The sequence below is a fragment of the Diplotaxodon limnothrissa genome, linkage group LG23, assembly GCF_057381915.1.
Source record: "Diplotaxodon limnothrissa isolate DT_005_m linkage group LG23, D_limnothrissa_male_GT1.1, whole genome shotgun sequence".
NCBI classification, from domain to species: Eukaryota; Metazoa; Chordata; class Actinopteri; order Cichliformes; family Cichlidae; genus Diplotaxodon; species Diplotaxodon limnothrissa.
In genome coordinates, this window is record NC_140617.1 from 8,724,207 (window position 1) to 8,748,849 (window position 24,643).

At 39.9% G+C, this 24,643-nt stretch overlaps 1 protein-coding gene across 1 annotated transcript; it reads left to right on the forward strand.

Moving 5' to 3' along the window:
- Window positions 1–5,015: 5,015 nt before the first annotated feature.
- On the forward strand, window positions 5,016–19,141 carry usp46 (ubiquitin specific peptidase 46). The gene is made up of 9 exons (XM_085347400.1): window positions 5,016–5,273; window positions 9,379–9,459; window positions 9,842–10,055; window positions 12,228–12,466; window positions 12,944–13,020; window positions 13,122–13,205; window positions 13,287–13,484; window positions 18,252–18,330; window positions 18,421–19,141. The coding sequence occupies exons 1-9, from the start codon at window positions 5,238–5,240 to the stop codon at window positions 18,520–18,522; spliced, it is 1,110 nt and encodes a 369-aa protein (XP_085203526.1). The 5' UTR covers window positions 5,016–5,237; the 3' UTR covers window positions 18,523–19,141.
- The last annotated feature ends 5,502 nt before the right edge of the window (window positions 19,142–24,643 follow it).

Sequence of the window (24,643 nt, forward strand, 5' to 3'; positions counted from 1 at the left end):
GTTTGGTTCCGTTCGATACTTTGGTGTCACGGTTCGATATTTTTTCGATACAAAAAAATGTTCATGCTTTTTTAATTTGCCATTTATTAAAATTATAAATATATATTTTAACTTAGAAGTACAGTTTTTTAATGTAATGTTGCTGAAACAACATAATAATAAAAAAAATAAATCAATCTGATCAAGAAATCACTCATCTTTGGAAAAGAGAGTTTATTACAGAGAAATGGCTCTTTCCAAAATAAAAGCTATACTATACGCTTCTTCTGGGCTATATTCTCAGCAGAATATTAAACATACCAGGAATCATGTGCTAAATGACTCGGGTAAAGTTTGTAGCATGCGTGCTTGTTGTTTTTGTCTGCTTCCACTTGTCTTTGCACTAGGATGATGTCGGCGTAAATGTGCAGTCATATTCGTTGTGTTCCCACTAGTGCTGTCAGCGTTAATCTCATTAAAATGAGATTAACGCCATAAAGCGGCAAATCTCCTTTAACGAGTTACCGCAGATCGCCCCGTGCGTGGGGCTGGACGGCGTCAACACGTTAACGAGCTAACTGCGCTAACGCACTAGTTCCCACCAATGTAATTGAGCATTGCGTGGCACATCCGACATACTGTTTTACTTTTGTCCATCAGGGTCATGCTTCACATGAAAACCAAGATGGTTCCAAACGCCAGATCTGAATGAGGGTGGGGGAGGTTCAATTTCGGCTAGCGTTGAGGCAGTTGCCATGTTGCACCGAGCTTAGCTTCTGTCTTGCTAGCTTGCGCTGCGCTCAGTGGATCTGCACTCGACAGTGCAGCCTAGGCGGAGTAGTCGAACGCGGATCCACTTAGCGCTCAACACAGACAGCATTGTCAGAAGAAAAGTTTGTATTGTTCGATACATATGCGTACTGGTTCGAACAGTTCAATATCGATACGAGTATTGTTGCACCGCTACTATCTTGGCCCCAGAAGGATCCTACAATAAGGTTATTAATCTCAAGAGTTTCACTTCCTGGACAAATAAAACAAACTCAATGTGAATGCCATATATTTATGAAATTTGAATATTAATTTTCTTGTACACCTTGTTCGATGGTTTTTTTCGTATGTTTTCAAGTTGAACACAATATCTGTTGGGTAGAAATTCTTTAAATATGATCACATTCACCCAGGCTGTTTTTACTTGTTTTCAAGTTGTTAATGTTATGACATTTTGCGCAGAAAAAGAATGTTGCTTCAGATGCATTTTTACTACTGGAAGTATTTCATCTAATTTAAGCTGAATAGTTGAGCAGCACATGCAGGAGGTAGAATACATGACACCCATACGCTTACTGTAAGTTTACAAGACAATGACCTGCTTTGTTCACACATGGACTTAATTTGATATCTCAGTCTTTATGCTAGAGAGTTGGCAGGTTAAAATCCATTTACTGGCTGAACTAAGTGAGTCAGACATTTGGATTCCTAACTCTGCCCGGGAATGTGCAGTGCATATGTGAAAACAACTTTGCGTGTAAGGGCCTGTGACCTTGTCTTTTTGACCATAACTCAAGAATTCCTAAATTAATGACAATGGCAACATTTTCCAGAAATGTAAAACAGGATAAAATGATGAAGAAATTTGCAATTTTGACCAAGAGGTCAAAATTGTTGCATTGTAATATTACGTAAAAACACTTTTCACAGCCTTGAAATAAGGGAGACTGTGATCATATTTTATTTTGGATACTGAACTGGTGACAGTAATCTCTGCTGGCAGATCTCTATATAAGAGACAGGACAGACAAGGGTGTAAATTACAATACTGGAAAAATTGCGAAACAGCAATTCTAGTAACTGAACTCATACTTATATTGACTTTTCTGCTCCATTTGAGCAGTCAAAGCACTTTTAGAAATGTGAAGCTAGAGACTCCAGTAACCATAGTTAATTGTATTCCAGGGCCAGAACAGACAACACTGGAGACAATTTGATACTGCTGTCTAAAAGTAAGCATATATTCAGTGAGATTGCAAATCACAGTGAAAGTAATGACACCCATTTGCATCAATCGGAGGTCACTAAAATTAATATTGAGCCTCATGCCAGGAGTGACATGGTTAGCTACATGTTCTCCTTAAAATGCTGGGTGTCCAAAACATGAAGTGGGCTTCATAGTCAAATGGAACCAGGAAGCAGAGGATGTAGGATGAATACGTTAGCTTAAATGAGTCATACTGACTGTCAGAATCCTCAAAGCTAAGGCCGAGGAGGAGGAGTGGCTGCAATCTTTCACTCCCTGTTATTAATCAACCAAAGACCCAGAAAACTCAAAAAACAGCTTTATTTGTTATCTATCATTCACCTCATAGTTTCTATCTGATTTCTCAGACTTTTTTTTTTTTATCTGAGTTAGTGCTCCGTTTTGATAAAATCATTATTATACATGATTTTAACACAGATATAGATGGTGAAAATGAAAGTCTCGACATAAATGTTATTTTTTTTAATTAGACTTAATTTACTTTTCTCAAAATTTAAATGATCGTGCAACTTCGCAATATTTTCTGACTCTTTATTTAGACGCTTTCTGTCCAATTAATCTTTCTGAGTTAACTTAATGTCTTCCTCTAAACCATCACTGTGACTTTTAACTGATCATTTCCAAAGGAACAGTTTATTTGAAGCATTTTAATCAGGATTTAAAATTCATCATAGCACAGAAACAGTACTAGTGAATGTTGTACATAATGATCTTCTTACGGCTTCTATATTGCACAAATATAAAGAACTCCCTTTATTCATTTGCACAATATCTCTAATATTTAGAAACAGTCTGTCTCAAATTGATGCTGAAAAGCTGGTCCATGCATTTATTGCTTCTAGGCTGCACTAACTTCAGCTATCAGGTCCCTCTTCTTTGGAAATGACAAACATGCTGTCTACTTTTAAGATTAAACTTAAAACTTTCCTTTTTGATAAAGTATATAGTAAAGGCTAGATCAGGTGACCCAGAACCATCACTAAGTTACGCTGCAATAGGTTTAGGCTGCTAAGGTACTTTTCTTGATGCAATGGGGATGTCTTCTTTACTCCCCGTGTGTTTATACACCAGTACTGTATGTAATCATTAGTAATTCATGAACTCTGGCTCCTTTCCACAGGACACAGCAGATGGCTGCTCCACCCTGACACTGGTCCTGCTGCAGGTTTCTTCCTGTTAAAATTGACCTTTTCCTTCTCACCGTTGCTTGATCATAGATACATATCTGATTGTTTGGGTTTTCTCTCTAATATTATAATGTCAAATTGCATTGAAATGGAATCAAATTCAGTGTCTTTACCCATTCATAATTTTCTTTCTATGCTTAAGTACTTTTAACTAACTCACACACTGGTGGATGCATCTGGGACAACTCGGGGTTCAGTAACTTGCTCAAGGATACTTGGACATGCAGACCAGATGAGGCAGGAATCAAACCACTGACCTTTTGCAAACCACTCTAGCTTCTGAGCTACAGCGACTACTCTTAAAACATATGTATTGACTAGGGGTGCAACAATACTCGTATCGATATTGAACTGTTCGATACAGTGCTTTCGGTTCGGTACGCATATGTATCGAACAATACAACATTTTTTATTTATTTTATCAACTTTTCTTCTGACAATGCTGTCTGTGTTGAGCGCTCAGTGGATCTGCGTTCGACTACTCCGCCTAGGCTGCAATGTCGAGTGCAGATCCACTGAGCGCAGCGCAAGCTAGCAAGACAGAAGCTAAGCTCGGTGCAACATGGCAACTGCCTCAACGCTAGCCGAAATTGAACCTCCCCCACCCTCATTCAGATCTGGCGTTTGGAACTATCTTGGTTTTCATGTGAAGCATGACCCTGATGGTAAGCGTGTCATGGACAAAATTAAAACAGTATTTTGGATGTGCCACGCAATGCTCAATTGGTGGGAACTAGTGCGTTAGCGCAGTTAGCTTGTTAACGTGTTGATGCCGTCCAGCCCCACGCACGGGGCGATCCACGGTAACTCGTTAACGGAGATTTGCTGCGTTATGGCGTTAATGTCATTTTAACGAGATTAACGCTGACAGCACTAGTGGGAACACAACGAATATCACTGCACATTTACGCCGACATCATCCTAGTGCAAAGACAAATGGAAGCAGACAAAAACAACAAGCACGCATGCTACAAACTTTACCCGAGTCATTTAGACAGCCGTTAGCACATGATTCTCCATATGGGGACCTGGTATGTTTAATATTCTGCTGAGAATATAGCCCAGAAGAAGCGTATAGTATAGCTTTTATTTTGGAAAGAGCCATTTCTCTGTAATAAACTCTCTTTTCCAAAGATGAGTGATTTCTCGATCGGATAGATTTTTTTTTATTATTATTATGTTGTTTCAGCAACATTACATTTAAAAACTGTACTTCTGAGTTAAAATATATATTTATAATTTTAATAAATGGCAAATTAAAAAAGCATGAACATTTTTTTGTATCGAAAAAATATCGAACCGTGACACCAAAGTATCGAACCGAACCGTGAATTTTGTGTATCGTTGCACCCCTAGTATTGACAGCAGCAAAAGGTGTCATATAGCAAAAAAAAGCTGCTGGTTTTAGACCTGAAAACATATTTTTTGCCTCACACCACTTCTCTATGGGGGAATTACTTGTACGTGTTATAAAGCCTAATATATGTTTTTATGTCACCAGAAGGCTTTTTGCATAAACCCTTCAGTCCTTTTAAATTTCATAAATCACAAAACGAACTACAAATCCCTGCTCAAAATCATCGCAGATGATTGGTTGCGGCTCACTTAAACGCCACTGTGCATGTCTGCATATGGCTCTTCAATCACGTCAATCAATTCGGTTAAATCCGGACCAATCAGGTCCGGGGGTTTCCCTTGGTGGGCGGGACTGTAGTGCTTCCTCACACAGCAGGCTCGTTTCCTAGACGTTGCTAACAACCTGCTGCCTGCAACTTTCGCCTGTCTCCTCGTGCACTGTCGTTTTCCAGCTGAGGGGTGTTCGATATGTGCGCGAGGATGCAGCCGTGTCCACACTGAGAGTCCCCCTCAGCTCCGTGCCGGCTGCATGGTGCTCCGTGTCTCTCTGCCTGCTTTCTGACGCTTGAGGTTGCAGTCTGGCCTCCAGCCGCGACTGCGAATTAACTTCATTGCTCAGCGTCGCCTTGCTATGTTTATTTTATAAAGATGGCGGTGAAGGGGACACTGTAAACTAAATGACTGTCAGAAACATCGCCTCCATTTGTAATATGGTGAGTAACTCGCTGCTTTTCCGTGTTGATATCGATCCGCTTGCAGGCACTGTGCTGAACCTGTGTGTGTGTGTGATGAGTCGCCTCCCACCTGCACCCAGAGAATGTGCACACTGCAGGGGTTTTTTTTTAAAACGAGTATACACAGTAGTTTAAATCGTGGCCCCATACTTTAGTTAGTTGTCGCTCAGACAGGGCCCCTTTTGTGCACCTTTGCACGCTGAAGCTTGCCAGTGTTCTGACAAACCATCCTCCTTTGGCAAAACGTCCTACCATAAGTAGTTTATGCACATTTCTGCTGTCACAGAGTAATTCCACCACAAATTTAACTAGGTATGATGGTTTGCCACTTAACTTTGCCCATCACAGTATGCTGTAGCTTATATTCATATAGCCAGGACGGTTTGCCACTTCATTTTACCCGTTAAAGTATGTTTGTAGGTCACATTCACAAAGGTAGCATGGTTTGGCACTTCATTTTACCCATCAGAGTATGTTTCTAGATCTTATTAACAAAGGTAGGACGATTTGCCACTTAATTTTAGCTGTTAAAATATGCTTGTAGGTCACATTCACAAAGGTAGGACGGTTCGCCACTTAAATTAGTGTTGTGCCCATACGCAGAAACAATGGGTAGGATGGTTTGTCAGGTAGGATGGATTCCCAGAACACGTGGAGCGTTTGCATTGTGTGTTGCATCCTGGCGAGACAACACAATGTACAGTTTGTATAGTTGTCACCGGTGATTGACAAGAGGGATGGGGGAGCGTGCTGCCTTTGACAGCTTGGTGTGATTGCATAATGTGGTGCTGCAGCAAAGGACCGGTTACATCCTGGTAGCATAGAGCAGGAATCTGCACTAATCTGTGCTCCTGGTGTGTTCAGGGGCAGTGAAGAGTGGGTAAGAACAGACTTAAACGGCTCTGCCTAATGCCAGTGGCCTTTGCTTTATTTAGACTAGATGCTAATGTGAAAAGCCTGCAGTGTCAGTCAGAGCTGCTAGAGTTCTTAGATTGCACAGACTGATATATTAATCCATATCTCATCAGGATGTGTGGTGTTTTTCTTTTGTTTCTATATATATTATCTATCTATCTATCTATCTATCTATCCATATCCATATCCATATATATATATAGTTCAGTATTATTTATAGAGCACCAAATTACAATAACAGACACCTCAAGGCACTTTATATTGTAAGGCAAAGACAGTATGAGCACTTGGTGACAATGGGAAGGAAAAACTCCCCTTTAACAGGAAAAAAAACCCTCTAGCAGGAGCAGGCTCATGGAAGGGCAGCCATCTGCCACAACTTGTTGAGGGGTGTGGGGAGGAAGACAAGACAAAAGACACATTGTGAAAGAGAGAGCTGAGATTAATAATAAGACATGGGTAAATGAACAGTGCTGTATAAATACACTGAGTGAAAAGAGGTGAGTGAAGAAGAAACACTCATGGGAAGCCTCCAGCAGCCTCTGTATATTTCAGTGAAACCAAATGCGGTTTTTAAATGTAATGTTGCTAAAATAAAAAAAATAAATCTATCTGATCGAGAAATCACTCATCTTTGGAAAAGAGAGTTTACAGAGAAATGTCTCTTTCCAAAATAAAAGCTATACTATACGCTTCTTCTGGGCTATATTCTCAGCAGCATATTAAACATACCAGGTCCCCATACGGAGAATCATATGCTAACGGCTGTCTAAATGACTCGGGTAAAGTTTGTAGCATGCGTGCTTGTTGTTTTTGTCTGCTTCCACTTGTCTTTGCACTAGGATGATGTCGGCGTAAATAAGATAAGATAACCTTTATTAGTCCCACACGTGGGAAATTTGTTTTGTCACAGCAGGAAGTGGACAGTGCAAAAGTTATGAGGCAAAAATTAGAATACAATAAGAATAAATACAGTACACAACTGTACAGAATAGAATAAAATAAAATACTATATACAGTAGAATAAAATAAAATAAATATACAATAAGATAAAAATAGAATACAAATACTATATACAACTGAGTAAAAATACAACGATGACAGAAAGGATTATTGCACTTAGTATTATTGCATATGTATGGATGTGTGTGCTTGATCAGTTAAAGTCTTTATTATGGAGTCTGACAGCAGTGGGGAGGAAAGACCTGCGAAATCTCTCCGTCCCACACCGTGGGTGCCGCAGTCTCCCACTGAAGGAGCTGCTCAGTGCTGTCACAGTCTGCTGCATGGGGTGGGAGATGTTGTCCATCAGGTGATGTGCAGTGATATTCGTTGTGTTCCCACTAGTGCTGTCAGCGTTAATCTCGTTAAAATGACATTAACGCCATAACGCAGCAAATCTCCGTTAACGAGTTACCGCGGATCGCCCCGTGCGTGGGGCTGGACGGCGTCAACACGTTAACAAGCTAACTGCGCTAACGCACTAGTTCCCACCAATTGAGCATTGCGTGGCACATCCGACATACTGTTTTAATTTTGTCCATGACGCGCTTACCATCAGGGTCATGCTTCACATGAAAACCAAGATAGTTCCAAACGCCAGATCTGAATGAAGGTGGGGGAGGTTCAATTTCGAGCTTAGCTTCCGTCTTGCTAGCTTACGCTGCGCTCAGTGGATCTGCACTCAACAGTGCAGCCTAGGCGGAGTAGTCGAACACAGATTCACTGAGCGCTCAACACAGACAGCATCGTCAGAAGAAAAGTTGATAAAATAAATAAAAAATTTTGTATTGTTCGATACATATGCGTACCGAACGGTTCAATACCGATACGAGTATTGTTGCATCCCTAATATATAACTACACTAGTGAAAGCCTCCCAACAAATGTTTCACCAAACATAAAGCAGGAACAAGCAGTTCACAGGGAAGCCATCATCATGTGAATTTTTAAAAAATAAATAAATAAATAAATTTTTTTATCCTGATCGAAATATCAGATCGGCGCATCCCCCAGTCAGTAGGTCCCTAACCCTATTTATTAAATAATCTTAACTAAGTAATCGAATCGAGATGTTACAAGTTAAGGACGCACTGATGGATATGGGCCGATAAAATGCTGCAGTGTATTGCACCAGTCATTATATTATCATTATTATTATTATTAGTATCCATGGATTTTTCTTAACACCGACTAACCTAAATTGCACGTTTTTGGACTGTGGAAGGAAGCCGAAGTACCTGGAGAAAACTCGTGCAGGAGTAAGGAGAACATGTAGACTGCACACATGCAGGGCAACGGGTTCAAATTAGGAACCTTCTTGCTGTGAAGCAACAGTGCACCTTCAGTGTTAGATGAATAATTGTTATTTCAAGCTTCTGCCTTAATCAAAAAAATATGTAGAAAGGAGCATAATATGTCTCCTTTAAGAATTTATTCCTTTCTAAATTAACAATACCACTGCCCGCTTCCTGTTATCAGGAGGAGCTCAAATTTCAAAGTGTGGTTTCAGATGTCAGTAAAGGTTGGATGTGATATTTCATGTGTGGATTCTCCTTGGTAATTCGTCTCTCCTGGGACCTGCATGTCTCCCAAAACATTGGAGACTGGAAGTGGTAAGCCGGACAGACGGGTATCCATTGTTTGCTTTGACAGATGAGAAATGACAGTCATTAGAAGTCAAAGCCTTCCCCAACCTAAATTGTCTGCTGTGTTCACTCAACAAAGCTGTGATTCATTTGAAAAAGCTTTGAGCTCTGACAAGAGATAAGTGCTCTGTCTCAGCAATTGGGTGCAGCAAGAGTCCCGACTTTTGATACGGGTCTACCTGTTTAGACTATATCCGTTTTCTACATTGACATGACTTGTTGTTCTGACGAAAGGAAGCAAGATGTGCAGAAGTGTGTGCTTTCTGCAGAAAATTGAGATCTTTACATATTCCAGAAATAATAATTTTATTAATTACAGAAAAAGTCAGTTTTGTTTTGCCTCATAGCTGCAGATGTATAGCTGCTCCTGGCCCTTGACTATGCATCATTTCCATATTCATTTGCCTGTATATTCACACACCGGACTAAGCAAATAAGTCTGTCACTGAAATCTACTGAAATGATTCAAATGGAATATGAGATGATTACGATGACAGAGCGTCTCGTGTTTTGTCCTCTCAGGGCACCAATGCCTCTGCTCTGGAGAAAGACATCGGCCCGGAGCAATTCCCAATCAACGAACACTACTTCGGATTGGTCAATGTGAGTATCACTAAATCCTCGCTTGCATTAACAAAAGCCATTGCCAAACAACAGTGGTGTCATTTTTCAAAACAAAATGCCACGGGACCGCAGTGAGTCATGTCCTCGGCTGGTCAGCGGGTATTCGAGGTAACAATGTTGTTTGTGAGACTCTTGGCCAAACGGGGATGTTCTGTTTCCTTAATGAGACATTTATGTAAACACACAAGTTTCTCAACGCTCTAGACACTGTGTCTGCCAAATGGATAACAACAATAGAACACACTGGCGTTTTTCCACGAGCTATTAACAGATAATCTAAAAGAAATATTCGAGTCCTTGTTTTAAATCGCTTCCTCATCACGGTTTTGTGTCGATGTCTCCCTGTGGTTTTCTCCCTCAGTTTGGAAACACGTGTTACTGTAACTCAGTGCTCCAGGCTCTGTACTTCTGCCGGCCTTTCCGGGAGAATGTGCTGGCGTACAAAGCCCAGCAGAAAAAGAAGGAGAACCTGCTCACGTGCCTGGCTGACCTCTTCCACTCCATTGCCACGCAGAAGAAAAAAGTTGGCGTCATACCGCCCAAGAAATTCATCTCCCGCCTACGGAAGGAGAACGGTGAGCATACATCATAATGAAAGTTTCACAGTCGGCCTTTGTTATATCATGTGCTGGAATTGTATGAACACAGAAAAAGAATAAGAACTGTGAGGTCTACGCCATCTACAGTGGCAGGAAGTTACACGAACCTTATATTTTGGATAATGGACCTTGTGGTAAAAAATATAAACATATGTTTGGTTTTTTTGTGTGTTTGTTTTTGGTTTTTTCCCGATTGCCAAGAATTGCATAAACACTTTATTCTTCTATATGTATGTCCAGATGTACTCTTGATTAAGTAGTGGACAGTCCTCAAGATCTACTTTTCAAAGTCCGCCAACCCTTCCTGTCTGAACAAGGACTACCGTCAGCCCAGTTGGAGTTTGTTCCTGGGATGAAAACCTCACTGGAGAGGCAGCTCAGCATATTTTTTAGTTATTGTTCACAAAGTACTTGGCTAATTTGCAGAGAAGCACCTTATAAATATTTGCTAATTAATTTGTCACTTCCCCAAAGCAACAAGTACCCCCATATTCTGATAATACAGGGTTTAAGGGCACTTGGATCTCATCTCAGTTAATCGTTTATGAACCTTGTGTCATACAGGCTGCTTAGACTTATTTTGCAATTTTGGTTGTAAAAGTTACAAAGTACTTCTGATCTTTCAGGAACCGTTCAAATTTTCTCTTTAGCTCGAAATAGTTGAGGAGTTACAGTAATATGAAAAGCACATGGTAATCTCTGTGCCGAGCTGATTTTTCTTCCTGTGTTCAGACAGCAGTGCCTTGTGAATGCTTTGTGCTGCCATGAAACACCAAATATCCCCTTAAAGGTCACTTTTTCTTCTTCCCGAAACCGTTTGAATTGTGTCTCTAGCACAAATGGTAACTGAGTTACTGTCATTTATAGAGTGCTTGTAAAATGGGCCTGCCACTGGTGCTGTTTAAAAATAAATAAATAAATAAAAAGGGGTTAATCCCATTGAGGTGTCCCAGTTTTAGTGTTCTGGTGTTATGTGCTGGATTACTGGAAGAAGAGTCTCGCATTAATAATTTCTCAGAAGAGTAATTTTTCTTGTCAAAATTTATATTCTCAAAACATTAAGACAGTTTGTTGAAGAATGACTTAAGTGTCCGTCATGTGGATCCTTTCACACACACGTTTCCATAAATGGAGAGCTGAGTGCTGTGGTTTAGTTTAGTGTGCTTTTGAGCTACATTACAGTCTGAATATTTGAAGTGAAAGGCAGGTGCGTGTTGGTGGTAAGGTCATTCAGAGTAGAGCTGACAGAAAGGCTGACTGTTCACTGCTGTCCATATTGAGGAAGCTCTTTATGTGCATGAACAATGCAATCTCTGTTGAGACCCAGCTTTGGTCAGCTGGCTCATCTCTGGATGCTTTTTTTTTTTTTTTTTTTTTTTTTTTTTTTCTTCCCCCTCGGCAGCCGCCACCATTCCCTTCTCATTTCCCCCTTTATATACAGATCTGTTAAAACAAAGAATGTGTATGGGTGTTTTTATTATAAATAAACCCTGCTGATTTTACTTACAACATGTCAAGGCAGACATTTTCAAAGTGCAGCATCGCAGTGAGAGTAATGCAGGTGTAACAAATCACTGTAATGACAGCTGTTTTCTGCTTGTGCCAATGAACCAGCAGTTATTACTGTTATTAAACACACCTGTAGTTTTCAGAACTACAACAGCTGTTACTTCCCCTGATGTAACATAGAAAGAACCAGTCGATACTGGTCTACCACTTCTTTATCTATACTGGTGCACAGTTTTTACTGTATTCTATAGAAAAAAAGTATATTTTGAGGGGTTAGGAGCAACGTGCTCCAGAAACGTATTTTTTAAAATAAGGTTTAATTTGCTAAAAAGCTAGCTTTAGAGATGGCTTAGGGCAAATTTTGTTAATATATACAGATCTAGGCTAGCTGCTTCTCCCAAGCGCCTGCTTTATGGTAACAGTTACAACCTTATTGGTCCTTTTTTGGGGGGCTCATTGAATAGCTGTGGTCCAGTCCTTTATCTGTAGCACTGATCTATTAAGCTTTCAGATGTTTAAATTGATGCATAGGTTTAAATAACAGCCTCCTGTAGGCCCATTGTGGTAGAAATATTATGTATTTCTATTTATTTCTGCAGGAAGTTGAAGTTGTATGCATTTATCTCTGTCTCCTTCCAGATCTGTTTGACAACTACATGCAACAAGATGCACACGAATTCCTCAACTACCTGCTGAACACCGTGGCTGATATTCTGCAAGAGGAGAAAAAGCAGGAAAAGCAGAACGGGCGCCTCAAGAACAATGGCACCGCCGTCACCACCGAGGCTGAGACGGAGAACAAGACGGAGCCCACGTGGGTTCACGATATCTTTCAAGGCACACTGACCAATGAGACGCGCTGCCTCAACTGTGAAACAGTATGTATGCTCCTGGATTTTCTACACCGTGAGTTTATTAGAGAGGTAGTTTGTGCTATCTGGTAATGGATTTGCTGGTGCACGAACAAGAGATCTCACCTGAATAAGTCTGAAAAGGGGATTAGCTCTTTGCAAAGGTGCTGAGAGACATGGGAAGAAAAAAAAAAAGAGAATCAGTGAGAGCTTCTGAGGAGCTCTGACCACCCGGTTTACGTCAGGGCCGTCTGAGGTTTTGTCCTCACCTTTTTTGAGGGCAAGGAGTGAAACAGGTTCCCCAGAACAACCCCTGCAAAACACCAAGGCGATGCAGGGTGCAGAGACAAAAGCCATTCAGTCAAATAAGCATTTCAAAGACTGGCTGAGTGTGTGTAGGTGTGAGTGGGTGGCTGTTCTGTCACAGAACAGCAGGCTTAGTCTCACTGACTCTGTCAGTGTAACAACAGATGAGTTACATCGGTGTCTCTCGCTGTCTGACAGGTGAGCAGCAAAGATGAGGATTTTCTGGATCTTTCTGTGGATGTAGAGCAGAACACATCAATAACACACTGTCTCAGGTAGTATTGATTTATTATACATTCAGACGGAGCTGACATATTCCCTTTGGTGTGAGTGAGACTCAGTAATTGAGCCTCCTGTGGTCTGCTTGTTCCTCCAGGGACTTTAGTAACACAGAGACTTTGTGCAGTGAATACAAATACTACTGTGAGACATGCTGCAGCAAGCAGGAAGCACAGAAACGGTCAGTAAAGCACTCCGTTTGACCACCAGTGTTATGTTCCTGCAGAAAGGCTCCTTCCTAAGCATGTATTCTTCACTGCAGGATGCGTGTGAAGAAACTTCCTATGATCCTGGCGCTACACCTCAAGAGGTTTAAGTACATGGAGCAGCTGCACCGCTACACCAAGCTGTCCTATCGGGTGGTTTTCCCATTAGAACTCCGTCTCTTTAACACGTCTGGGGATGCAGTCAACCTGGATCGCATGTATGATCTAGTAGCTGTGGTGGTGCACTGTGGAAGGTATAGTATACTGATTATTATACATATAGCAAAAGTACGTGTGATGGATCTTGTCACACCTGGTAAAAGTAGATATGTAAGGCTGTTATTGTGTCATGTTTTGGAATTTAAAAAAATAACACTGTTCATTTTTTTAAGCCTCTACCAACTCACTGATCAGACTTTACATTTTTTCAGCTGACCCATAAAGGCAGTGGAACGAGAACCCCGCACTATGAAACAAATTCAACATTGCCAGGATATTTTTCCTTATCTGGCTTCACCTGCCCCAACGTTAGCAATCAGGCTAAGCAGTTACTCAAAGAGCTTCGTAAGTCAACCTAGGCTTTCCCAATCTGCGTCATCAGAGAAAGACAGAGACTTTAGAAACTGCTGAAAAACTTTAGACCCTGCTGACATCCTTGCTCAGACGTTTGAGGGATCTTCCAGGAATCATGATGTTATTTTCTGGTGAATCAATTGGTCAGTAGGAGGTGATTTCATGCCTGTTGATCGCTTATTGCCAGAGGTGTGGACTCGAGTCACATGACTTGGACTCGAGTCAGACTCGAGTCATTAATTTTATGACTTTAGACTTGACTTGAAAAAATGTTCTCAGACTTGTGACTTGACTTGGACTTTTACACCAATGACTTGGGACTTGAATTGGACTTGAACCTGTTTACTTGAAAAGACTTGATATTTTACCCCAAATATAAAATTTAACATGCATATTATATAGAGATTGAAAATGTGACGTCATTCTCGGGTAGAACCGCAAAGGATTCTGGGAACTCGTGGCAAGCGGTACTAGCGCACGCAGGCTTTCAATTAAAATCAGTTATACAGCAATAAAAAGAAACACAAAAATGTCAAGAAGCTGTTGTATTATTAACTGCAATAGCCGGTCGCATGACAGCCACGGGAAGCCGACGGGTAAAGAGATCGGTTGTTATCGGATTATGTCGTTGAAGAGAAATTGTTCAAGCCATGTTTCCGAAGTAACAAAGACGCGACGGATGGCCTGGATTGCAGCCATTCAAAGACCAAATATAACGTCCCAGAACACTCCAGCTCACAGGTTAGTCTGCTCCAAGCATTTACACGAAGGTCAGTGTTTTTTAGTAGTTAATACCTCATTTTCATAACATAATTAGTGATATAGGTTACAAGCAAGTCTGGCGCTGAACAGAAATGGTCGCGCTATGCTCCTTTATTTATTGTGCATAAATAGTAAATTGTCCTGACACAATATTGCGTTTCGCTTCTGTTATTATGGTACATTGACAAGAACATATACTTTTATTCACAGGATAAAACAGGTTTTTTGTATCACTAATTGCCCAGTACGATTACAGCATACAATATTATTGTCACTGCTACATTTCTGTGATGGGTACCAGAAATTATTTCCACTACTAATTAATTACCGTTGAGCTCAAAGGTCCTATTAATAAACGGTTAAGGAATGTGTATTTATGATGACGATTTGTGAGACTGGTAAACTTATGATACGTACGATGGTCTTTCGTTCTACACGGTGCGTTTCAAGGTCCTGTACCCATCCGTCGGTAAACTGTACCTGGGCTTGTTGCAGTGACCGGAAGTTACTAAACTTCATGAGTGTATGCACTCACTCCAAGAACCGTATGATTATAAATATGCATATAAATATGCTAAGATGAGATAGCTGACTTCATCTAACTAGCAAATGTTGTCCAGGCTACGTTGGTGATACAGTTTTTTTAATGTGTATGATATTTTTGTCATGCGATTTTAAAGCCGGTCCTACAACCGCATCCAAGAATAACATGCAGCTTATCTCAGAACTGTCGGTGAAAATTATTCTTGGAGCTAAGTTTAATTGAGCTGCATTTTAAAGAAGTGCAATTTCACAATTTGTGTATATTTTCTAAGTTCACTATTTTGTCATGTGTTGAGAAAAACACAGATTTTAAAATGACATGGTCTAATATTTACATTTAGCATAACTGCAACATTATTTTTTTCGTTTTGTTTTTTTTAAAGACTCGAAAGGACTTGAAATTCAAAGTTTCAGACTTGTGACTTGACTCGGACTTTTACACCAGTGACTTGAGACTCGACTCTGACTTGCCTGACATTACTTGAGACTTGACTTGAGACTTGAGGATAAAGACTTGAGACTTACTTGAGACTTGCAAAACAATGACTTGGTCCCACCTCTGCTTATTGCCAGCGTAACCTGCTACAGAGCTGGGTACATCTGCAACACAAATGACCACAGAGATGTACCTCAGTAAAAAGTGAACCATCTTCCTGAAAATCAGGGGTTAAACCTGCAGTTACCTCGCTAAGTCCCACATCCTGTGTTATAGTTCAGGCTTCAGGTCTCTGGGTAAATCCACACTAATAGGTTTTTATTTTAAAAAGCATACTTTGCATTTTAAAATAAAATACTTCTAAGATAAAGTATTTATTTATAAAAAAAAAAAAAGAAGTCTGCTGACGATATAATTGACACTAGACAAAATACTTTACAACTCCACAAATTTATTAGTGCAAAAAAACCATCAATGTATTTTAACTTAAACAAGCAGCTGTTTTTTATGTGCATTAAAGTTATATACAATTTAACAGTGAAAATGCAAATTCCTTGCTGACAGTTTAACCAAAAGGCATTTCCAGTGGAAATTGGCCGACAGATCCTCAGGATAACCATGTGTAATATCCATAAATCTTAAAAAGAGGTTATACACACACAATACGGTAATATTATGTTGAAGCACAGTACGTATCACTCCGTGAGGCTCCTGCCTACGATAGCCGTAATGCTCCGACAATCCATCAAGCTGTGCGGGTTCGTAGCTTAGCAAAGTCACACTAAAACATTTGACAGATTTTCGAGCGCCGTGTACATAAAATCGTTTCGAGGTCAGTAAACACAACCAGAATTCAAACATAAGGCACACGGGATTATAAGGGGCACTGCCGATTTTCAGAAAAATCAAAGGATTGATTTAAGGTGTGTGGTATTTTCCAAAAAACGTAGTAATAACGACGGCCCGCTAGCATGCTCTACCAAAAATAGTGCTTTGTTGTGACGAAAGCTAAACCAGTTCCACACCACTGAAGTTGCAGCATTTTTACAAACCAGTTCTGGTTCATCCGTTTCATTCAACGACCCGCTTTCACCCTTCTCATTCTCCACCATGCTTTTTCTGCCATATGCGTATGAAAACAAAGGCACTGCGCATGCGTGTTTTACCCATATTCTATCGCGATATTTCATTTTCTTATTGTTGCCCAACATTATATCGGTATTACCGTGAACGGTATGATATGGCCCAGCCATAATTTTCAACCAGCACAAGTTGAAAAGTGAAATATGAAGTAAAAACTAAAACTGAGTCAGTCCCATAGGCTCCCATTCCAAATCCTCAGTTTCACAACATACCATAATTTTATTTATATAGCACTTTAAAAACAACATATGGCCAACCAAAGTGCTGTACACGAGAAATAAAAAAAATTAAAAAAAAGCAAAATAAGAATAATAAATAAAATAACAAAGCATTAGCAGTGTCAGTTATCCACTGAGTCCAAAGCCAGCAAATAAAAACGAGTTTTTAACCTGGATTTAAAGACCACCACTGAAGTAGATTGCCTAATGTGAAGAGGAGGATCATTCCAAAGCTTCAGGACCACAATAGAGAAAGCTCGGCTAGTTTAGGGACCAAGAGCAACAGCTGCTCAGCTGATCGGAGTGAACAGCAGATGTAAACATGTTTACAGCCTTGTACAGAAACAGTTTTGCACCCTGCAACGAATTTCCTCTTCAGCAGCTGTTAAGGACCTTGCATAATTTAATAATTTAAAATCTGTCAAGTCTTCTTGTTTGCAATATTGTGGGTGTAGCTGCTTTAACTGGCAGGTGGTTGTCCACAAAGGCAGCTGTAAATGGGAACTCTCTGCTGGGCTTCACCACCAGATTGTGGCGCACAAAGTTCAGATTGTCTGGTAACTGAACCACTTCTTTTTCCAGAAAACTAAGTGATGGTCAAAATGTTAACACTGAGGCAATAAAATCTGACTTCCTTACATCACAGTGCCTATGTCCATCTTTTATAATCTTTGCGTCGCCAGCTCTCTCCTTCCTCTTTGTAGAAGTGCACACTTTGTCGAGTGCATTTAAAATTTGTTGCGTCTGTAAAGACTGAATTTGTTCCTGTTACTCCGATCAAACTGGACAGTGTAACACTTTAAAACTTGGCGTGAATGTGTCCTAAAAGATTAGCATGCCTTTTATTCTGTCTTCCTTCTCTCACCCCAACCAGTGGCAGCAGATGGCCCCGCCCCTCCCTGAGCCTGGTACTGCTGGAGGTTTCTTCCTGTTAAAAGGGAGTTTTTCCTTCCCACTGTCGCCAAAGTGCTTGCTCATAGGGGGCCATACGATTGTTGGGTTTTTCTCTGCGTGTGTTATTGTAGGGTCTACCTTACAATATAGAGCGCCTTGAGGCGACTGTTGTTGTGATTTTGCACTATATAAATAGAAATGAATTGAAAAGTGGTGGTTGCACCTGGCCAAGAGCAGTCACTTCCTTCATATTATTACAAGATCTTCACAGATTTAAGGTATTAGCTCTCAAACCACATAAAGTTGCTGCTCAGAATTTCCCAAGTCCCAAATCACTATTAAATGGCAGTGAGTGCACGTGTGGCCAGTTGTGGTTAATTTTGTGCAAACGACAGGAGGAAGTACGCGTGGGCAGAGTTAACGATTTCAATGTTTGTCTTTTGTCTCCTCAGCGGCCCAAATCGAGGTCATTACATCACTATAGTGAAGAGTCATGGCTTCTGGCTGCTGTTTGATGATGACATTGTGGAGGTGCGTGACTGTTAGTGTTGGCCTATTTGTTCCTTGACTCCTCTGTTTGTTTGCATTGCCATTTAATCTCATCTTACCTCTGTTGTGCAGAAAATTGATGCCCAGGCCATTGAGGAGTTTTACGGTCTTCCCTCAGATATCTCGAAGAACTCTGAGTCGGGATACATCCTCTTCTACCAATCCAGGGAGTGACGCTGGAGAAGGATAGGAAGGACTTTGTTTTGTTTTTTAAACTTCAGCCTAACAGACTCTTCATCTCCATCCCATCCTGCTCCTCCTCAAGTCAGACCTCTCTGAAGTATGTGCCAATCCTCTGCCCCAGTCTCACCCTCTGGGTTTTACCTCGTCTATTTCTTTTCTCTGTCACTCTCTTTATTTTGATTCTTGTCTTTTAGCCACCTGCATTTGGACTGCACTTTAATATGAAAAGCAAAAATGCTCAACAGCATGATCGGGGAGGAAAAGGTATTGCATCAAGCAGCCACTTGGTGTTCTCAACCAGGAAGGATTTGGTGCACATATAGACAGTTTCAGAAATTGTACTTTATCATTTTTATAAGATCTACTTCCATGATGTGCCACCCAATCATACTTCCTTCCATTAGGGCTATTCCCCTTCCTTAACTGAGCTTCGGTGTATTTATGTCTTTAGTGGGTGCATGAGAAATGTATGAAGATGGAGACAAACACTGTATAATACGCATTGAGAGATTTCATGCATTTCTAATTTCTCAAGCAATATCTGAACACTAATTGGAGAGAACTCGCAAGCTTTAAACTACCTAAATATAAAGCTGTCAGCTGTTGACGGTAGTAGATTTTATTTTGTCCTGTTAGTCTGACCAGAAGCAATCAGTACTTAAACACTACACGCATAACACTACACATTGGGGAAAAAAAATTCCTGCTGTTTTCACTTAAATCCACTGAATCTTTATACGTTATTCACATGGAACGCCCCAATTTATTGAACTCTGTATATTTATTACTTTTATATGAAATGCTGGTAACAAAGTAGTAATGTAATTAAGTGAAAGGCTCTTTTGAGAGCTTATACTGTATGTTTAAGCTCTGGCTGTTAAGGATAAAGTGCATGAAACGCACAAGTTGATAGGACAGGTTAAAAAAAAAAAAAAGAAGCTAGGTTTAATTTTGTATTTTACATGTGGAATAAGAGATTAACTTGACGCAAGAGAGACACGACCCATTACTGCCTAATCTTTCGACTGAAAAAGCTAAAACGGTGCAATATGAGGTGAAAGTATCCAGTGTGACGTTTCCTGGTGAGATTAAAATACAGTACATTTAATTGTGAGTAGTAGATGTGCTGTTTGGTTTGGTTTTTCCCCCTCTGTTATGTGTCCCTTTGCAACCTTGGACTGCATTGTCCTTTCTTTTCCATTTCTATGGTGAATTATGGCTTAGGCCTTTTCCTTTTAATCTGTCTCTGACTTTGATGATGTGTGCGTGTCTGATGTAGCACACTGCAATCCTGAAAATCTCTTCAAATTTAATGGTGATTGATACGATATCCCCAGTACTGTAAATGATCTCTCTGGCGCTTTTTTCTCGAGCGCAACATCAAACACTTTGTTTTCATGTGAACAACATTCCTGTTTGCTCCACATCCGAGGGAATCACCATTGCAAATACATCTCGTTATAAATAAGACGTAGGAATAGGATTTATGTTAGGTTAGTGTCTGTGTTTGTACATGAGAGGCGTGTTGAATGCGCTCGTTTCTGCTGTCTCATCCACGTAGTCTGTTTTCTGGGTGAAGTCATGACGAACACGTGCCAAAACTGGAGTCTGACCTTGCAACAGTCTTTAACAGAACATTATTTTCTTTGTAAAGATGCAGCTGTACATATATATTATGTAGAGAAACACTTCTGGGAATAGCTAAATATTTTTTTAAAGTTGAGATCTGATAATGTAGAGACGCTCATGGCAAAGATTTTAGCTTAGCGTTAACCGTTAATAAAGAAATACTGTGCTGTTTTACAATCATGATTACATAATCAGAGTACTGAGCAGAAGCCACCATCTGCTGCTTTATGATAACGACTGGGTTAAACTGAGCCAGGGCAGAAAACGGTGGCTGGAATAGCAGACTTTTCAGACCCGGGTGTGATGAGAGAGACTCTTTCACGTGCTGATCTTCCATTAACACTTATGCACTCGCCCTTACTGAGATTTTCAGTCATTGCACTTGGTCTCATGTATCTTACTGTGATGGTGTTCTACCAAGAAGAGCTGAGGTGCAGAGAGTCCTGCACCGTGTGGGACCTGACTGAACTTGTGTGAGGGAAGGAGATGACTCTCCGTTTGGCAGTTAACTGAAAGTGCACTTTATTAGACGATGATGAGCTTCAATGCTTTAACATGATGAACCACAGTCTAACACACTCACTTTGAGTTAGTTTCTTCTGTTCAATAAAAATTGCTATCAACAATGTTTATGAATTGTTTGGTTTTATTCTTCTGTTGCATCACTATACGTTTCAGCTGACCAGTCCTTATCAGTTTTTATTCCATTTTTAAGTTTACTTGGATTTCCTGAGTATGTTTGCTTATTTAGGTTTTGTTTTTATTTTAGAAAATGCTTAAATTGTATGATTTGTCAGAGGTAGAAATAAGGCATTCATAAAGGCTATAACAAGAAGCACCCAGAGAGCACACACTTCCTGTAAGATGGCTCGCTCTTTGGTCAGTATTTACTTTAAAGGTAATAGTATTTAATTTTGTATTTATTTATGTCCTCTTAGTTCTTTTTAAAATGTACTTTAATAAGTTTGTAGTGCAGTAAAATCTTTACTTTCATTACACTATAACAGTATGTAGGGTTGGGTAATGGATGATTAATATCAATTCTTACATAACTTGACATACATAACTTGAGCCTATTATATAACACTACAATATATTTCTAAATAGGCAACTCATCAACTTGAAAGAGAGGCATATGAAATGTAAAACTGAGATTAGCGGTCCAGTGTGACATGATATTTAGGATTCCCACATACAGATATATTTCTTCCATGTTGACAAGACAACGGCACTAGAATTTCAAGCAGAGTTTTAAAGATCAGATATTTTATAAAATTTTGAACTAAAAAAAAGTTTGACCTTATCTGACCTTGAAGAAGAGGTCAGAGGTCCTGCGTAATACTGTATTTAGAATCCCCATATATCACTCCCTGTAGGCCTATATGTTCTTAACATAAATACAAGCAGTAAGTAAGTAAACAAGTTTTAATTTTTTTCTAAATATCATTAGCATTTTCACATTCAGCTCAATTAATCAACCCTTAAGGAGAGGTCAAATGTAAAATCAAATCTTTACATGGTAATTTCTATATGTTGACAACACACACCACACTTGTAAGGATCATAGTTTGATAAAATCTTTGTCAAGCTATGACAAAAATCTACAATCTTTGACCAATAAATCATCACATTGAACTTGAAGACCTTGTTGGATGTAAGGCCATTTTTAACGGACTGTTAACATGACCCCACTCTACGCTTCTACAAAGTTTTATCAGAATTGATTCAAAACATTTCGGGCTATCATGTTTACACACAGAATGACACTTACGCACGCTAACGATATCAAAAACCTTAACCCCGTTTGCCGCGATAACAAAATAAACACTCTGAGTCACATCTCAGTAAACATCCCACTCATTTCCCATGCACCAATCCCACTTCAGGTAGGTTGTTTCAGGAAAAAAAGATGTCTGGAATTAACATAAATAAAATATTACAGTATTGTATTACAAGTGTCACAAGATATCACAAGAGTTCAGGTCATTTGAACTGGATAAATATAACACCAGAGCAATAGTATTGTTGCAAAGATGGGCAAATAAAAACAGTCAGCAAGATCATACTTCTGTACACACTTGTAAATCTATGACTACCTCAGAACAAAGGTATAGTGTCATGGATTCGGCTCAGCTGAATCTGACTAAAATGTTCTGGAGAGGCTTCAGACTGGCAGCATATGCATAACAGCTCCAAACATCTTGAACCTGAATGGCTATTGCATGGAAGACATGGTTCAATATTTCAGCAAGCAAATGTTCGAGAGTGGTGGACAAACATGCAAAACAAATACGGTTATTTCTACAGAAGGAGCGGAAAATAAATCTCCTCTGGTGTCATAATACTAAATGCACTCAAAGAGCTTTTTACTTGCCCCATTCACCCATTCATACAAGCACTTTTTTCAAGCACTTATTCCCTTTAGGCTACTTAGACATACCTATTATCGTGGCTTAAGAGTTGGCAGTTTGTTTTGTAATTGGAAGGTTGCTGGTTCGAGCCCCGGCTCAGACAGTCTTGGTCGTTGTGTCCTTGGGCAAGACACTTCACCTACCGCCTACTGCTGATGGCCAGAGGGGCCGATGGCGCGGTATGGCAATTACCATCTAGCAAAATATTAGGATCATCTTTAAATTTGTTACTACGTGATAATTTAATATGAGACCACAGAACTGATAACAGTTTGTATGAACGATGAGATAAGCCCGGAGATCAATGGGCCTGTATACCACATATTTATCAGAAGAAAAAACTAATTGGGTAGATCACTCATCACCTCTACAGTAGCCGGCTCTGTCCACATCATATCTTAGTCTGAACGAAACTTCCTGTTTGTTTTGGTTTTCTTTGAAAATTAGACAGTGCGCTTGTCTAACCAGCTATCAGCTCAGTGTCCTCTCAGTCACCCTGAAATCTCAGCTAATCCCTCGGGAGGCAAAGTACAGCTGCTGTCAGCAGTCTGGCACAGTCTTCTCTCTGTTTATATTTTCACTTGTTTCCTTCTGCCTCCCTACCTGCTTTCAGTGAGTCTGCATCCAACGAGGAAACACAGGAGACAGCTGCAGCATTTACCTGTGTTTAACTTGTTCAGCCTAATGTGTCACAGTTGCCTAACTTTTATATAAAATGTTTGACATTTGTATTTTATTAGATATGACACACTGATATTAATAAGCTAACTGTGTATTCACCTCTGTTGAATTGGTGTGGACTTGAGGTTCTCAGACATTTAATGCGACAGATAAACAGAGAGACGGGTATTCCTTCAAAGCTCAGGGTTCAGACTGGTTTAAATGCTCAGTTTTGCTCAATTTTTCAATAATCTTATGCATACAGCTCTGGTTGTAAGCATGACACCTCCACCCACCTGCTGTTCAAGTCTTCAGTTTGTTAAGGTTGACCAATCGATACAAGTTTGCTTAAGCTGAATGGAACTAAAAGACAAACTACGCTATATTGTCAAAAGTATTCACTCACTCATCCAAACGAATCACTTTTATGGCCACAGGTATATAAAATAAAGCACCTAGGCATGCAGACGGCTTCTACAAACATTTTTCAAAGAATGGGTTGTTTTCAGGATGCACCAAGTCCAGTCATTAAATCACGCTTCTCCGTGTGGCGAGTCTGGGTTTGGTGGTTGCCAGGAGAACGGTACTTGTCTGACTGCATTGTGCTAAGTATAAAGTTTTGTGGACGGAAGATTAAGGTGTGGGGTTGTTTTTCAGGAGTTTAACTCAGCCCCTCGGTTCCTGTGAAAGGAATTCTTATGATTTAGCATACCAAGACATTTTGGACAATTTCATCCTCCCAACTTTGTGGGAACAGTTTTTGGGATGTCTCTTTCCTTTTGGTTTTGGTGGCCTGACATCATATTAAAACCTATGGATTAAGAATAGGTTGCTACCAAAGTTCATACATGTGTGAAGGCAGACGAGACGAGAAAATACTTTTGGCAATATAGTGTCAGTTTTGCATCAAAGTATAAGATAAATACGGATTATTTTCACCATGAATCATGCAAAGCTGCTATAGTAGAGTCTAAGAACAATAGCAGGGAGCAGAAAATTAGCGGGATAAGTCTCCTTAACGGCTTTTTGAAATTGTGTATTTCATAACCGTTGGTGTACAGTTCCAGATGTAGTCGTCTCACAATCCTGACTACATGATACTAATTGTCTTAATCTGTGTCCACTTGCCACATTCTATTGCTATTGTTAATTAGTTTAATTGGCTTACCTCATACCTCTGCTTGTCATTTCCCACTGGCACATACCCATTAAATTCCAAGTGTTTGTTTTACATTTAGGATCACCTGAAATAACTTCTGCCCGTACAAGAATTTATCCAGCCGTGCACATTTCCCCCAATGGGATTAATAAACTTTCTTATTTTCCAGAGATTATCTTGCCACGGTATGACATGTAGGTGCTTACTGATTATTTTGTGGTGACTTGATGCAGAGCAGCAAATTCATTAGCAG

Coding starts and splice junctions, on each gene's coding strand:
- usp46 (XM_085347400.1), top strand. CDS start 5,238: ATGACTGTCAGAAACATCGCCTCCATTTGTAATATG. Junction 13,206..13,286: donor AAGCAGGAAGCACAGAAACG/GTCAGTAAAGCA, acceptor TCTTCACTGCAG/GATGCGTGTGAAGAAACTTC. Junction 13,485..18,251: donor GTGGTGGTGCACTGTGGAAG/GTATAGTATACT, acceptor TTGTCTCCTCAG/CGGCCCAAATCGAGGTCATT.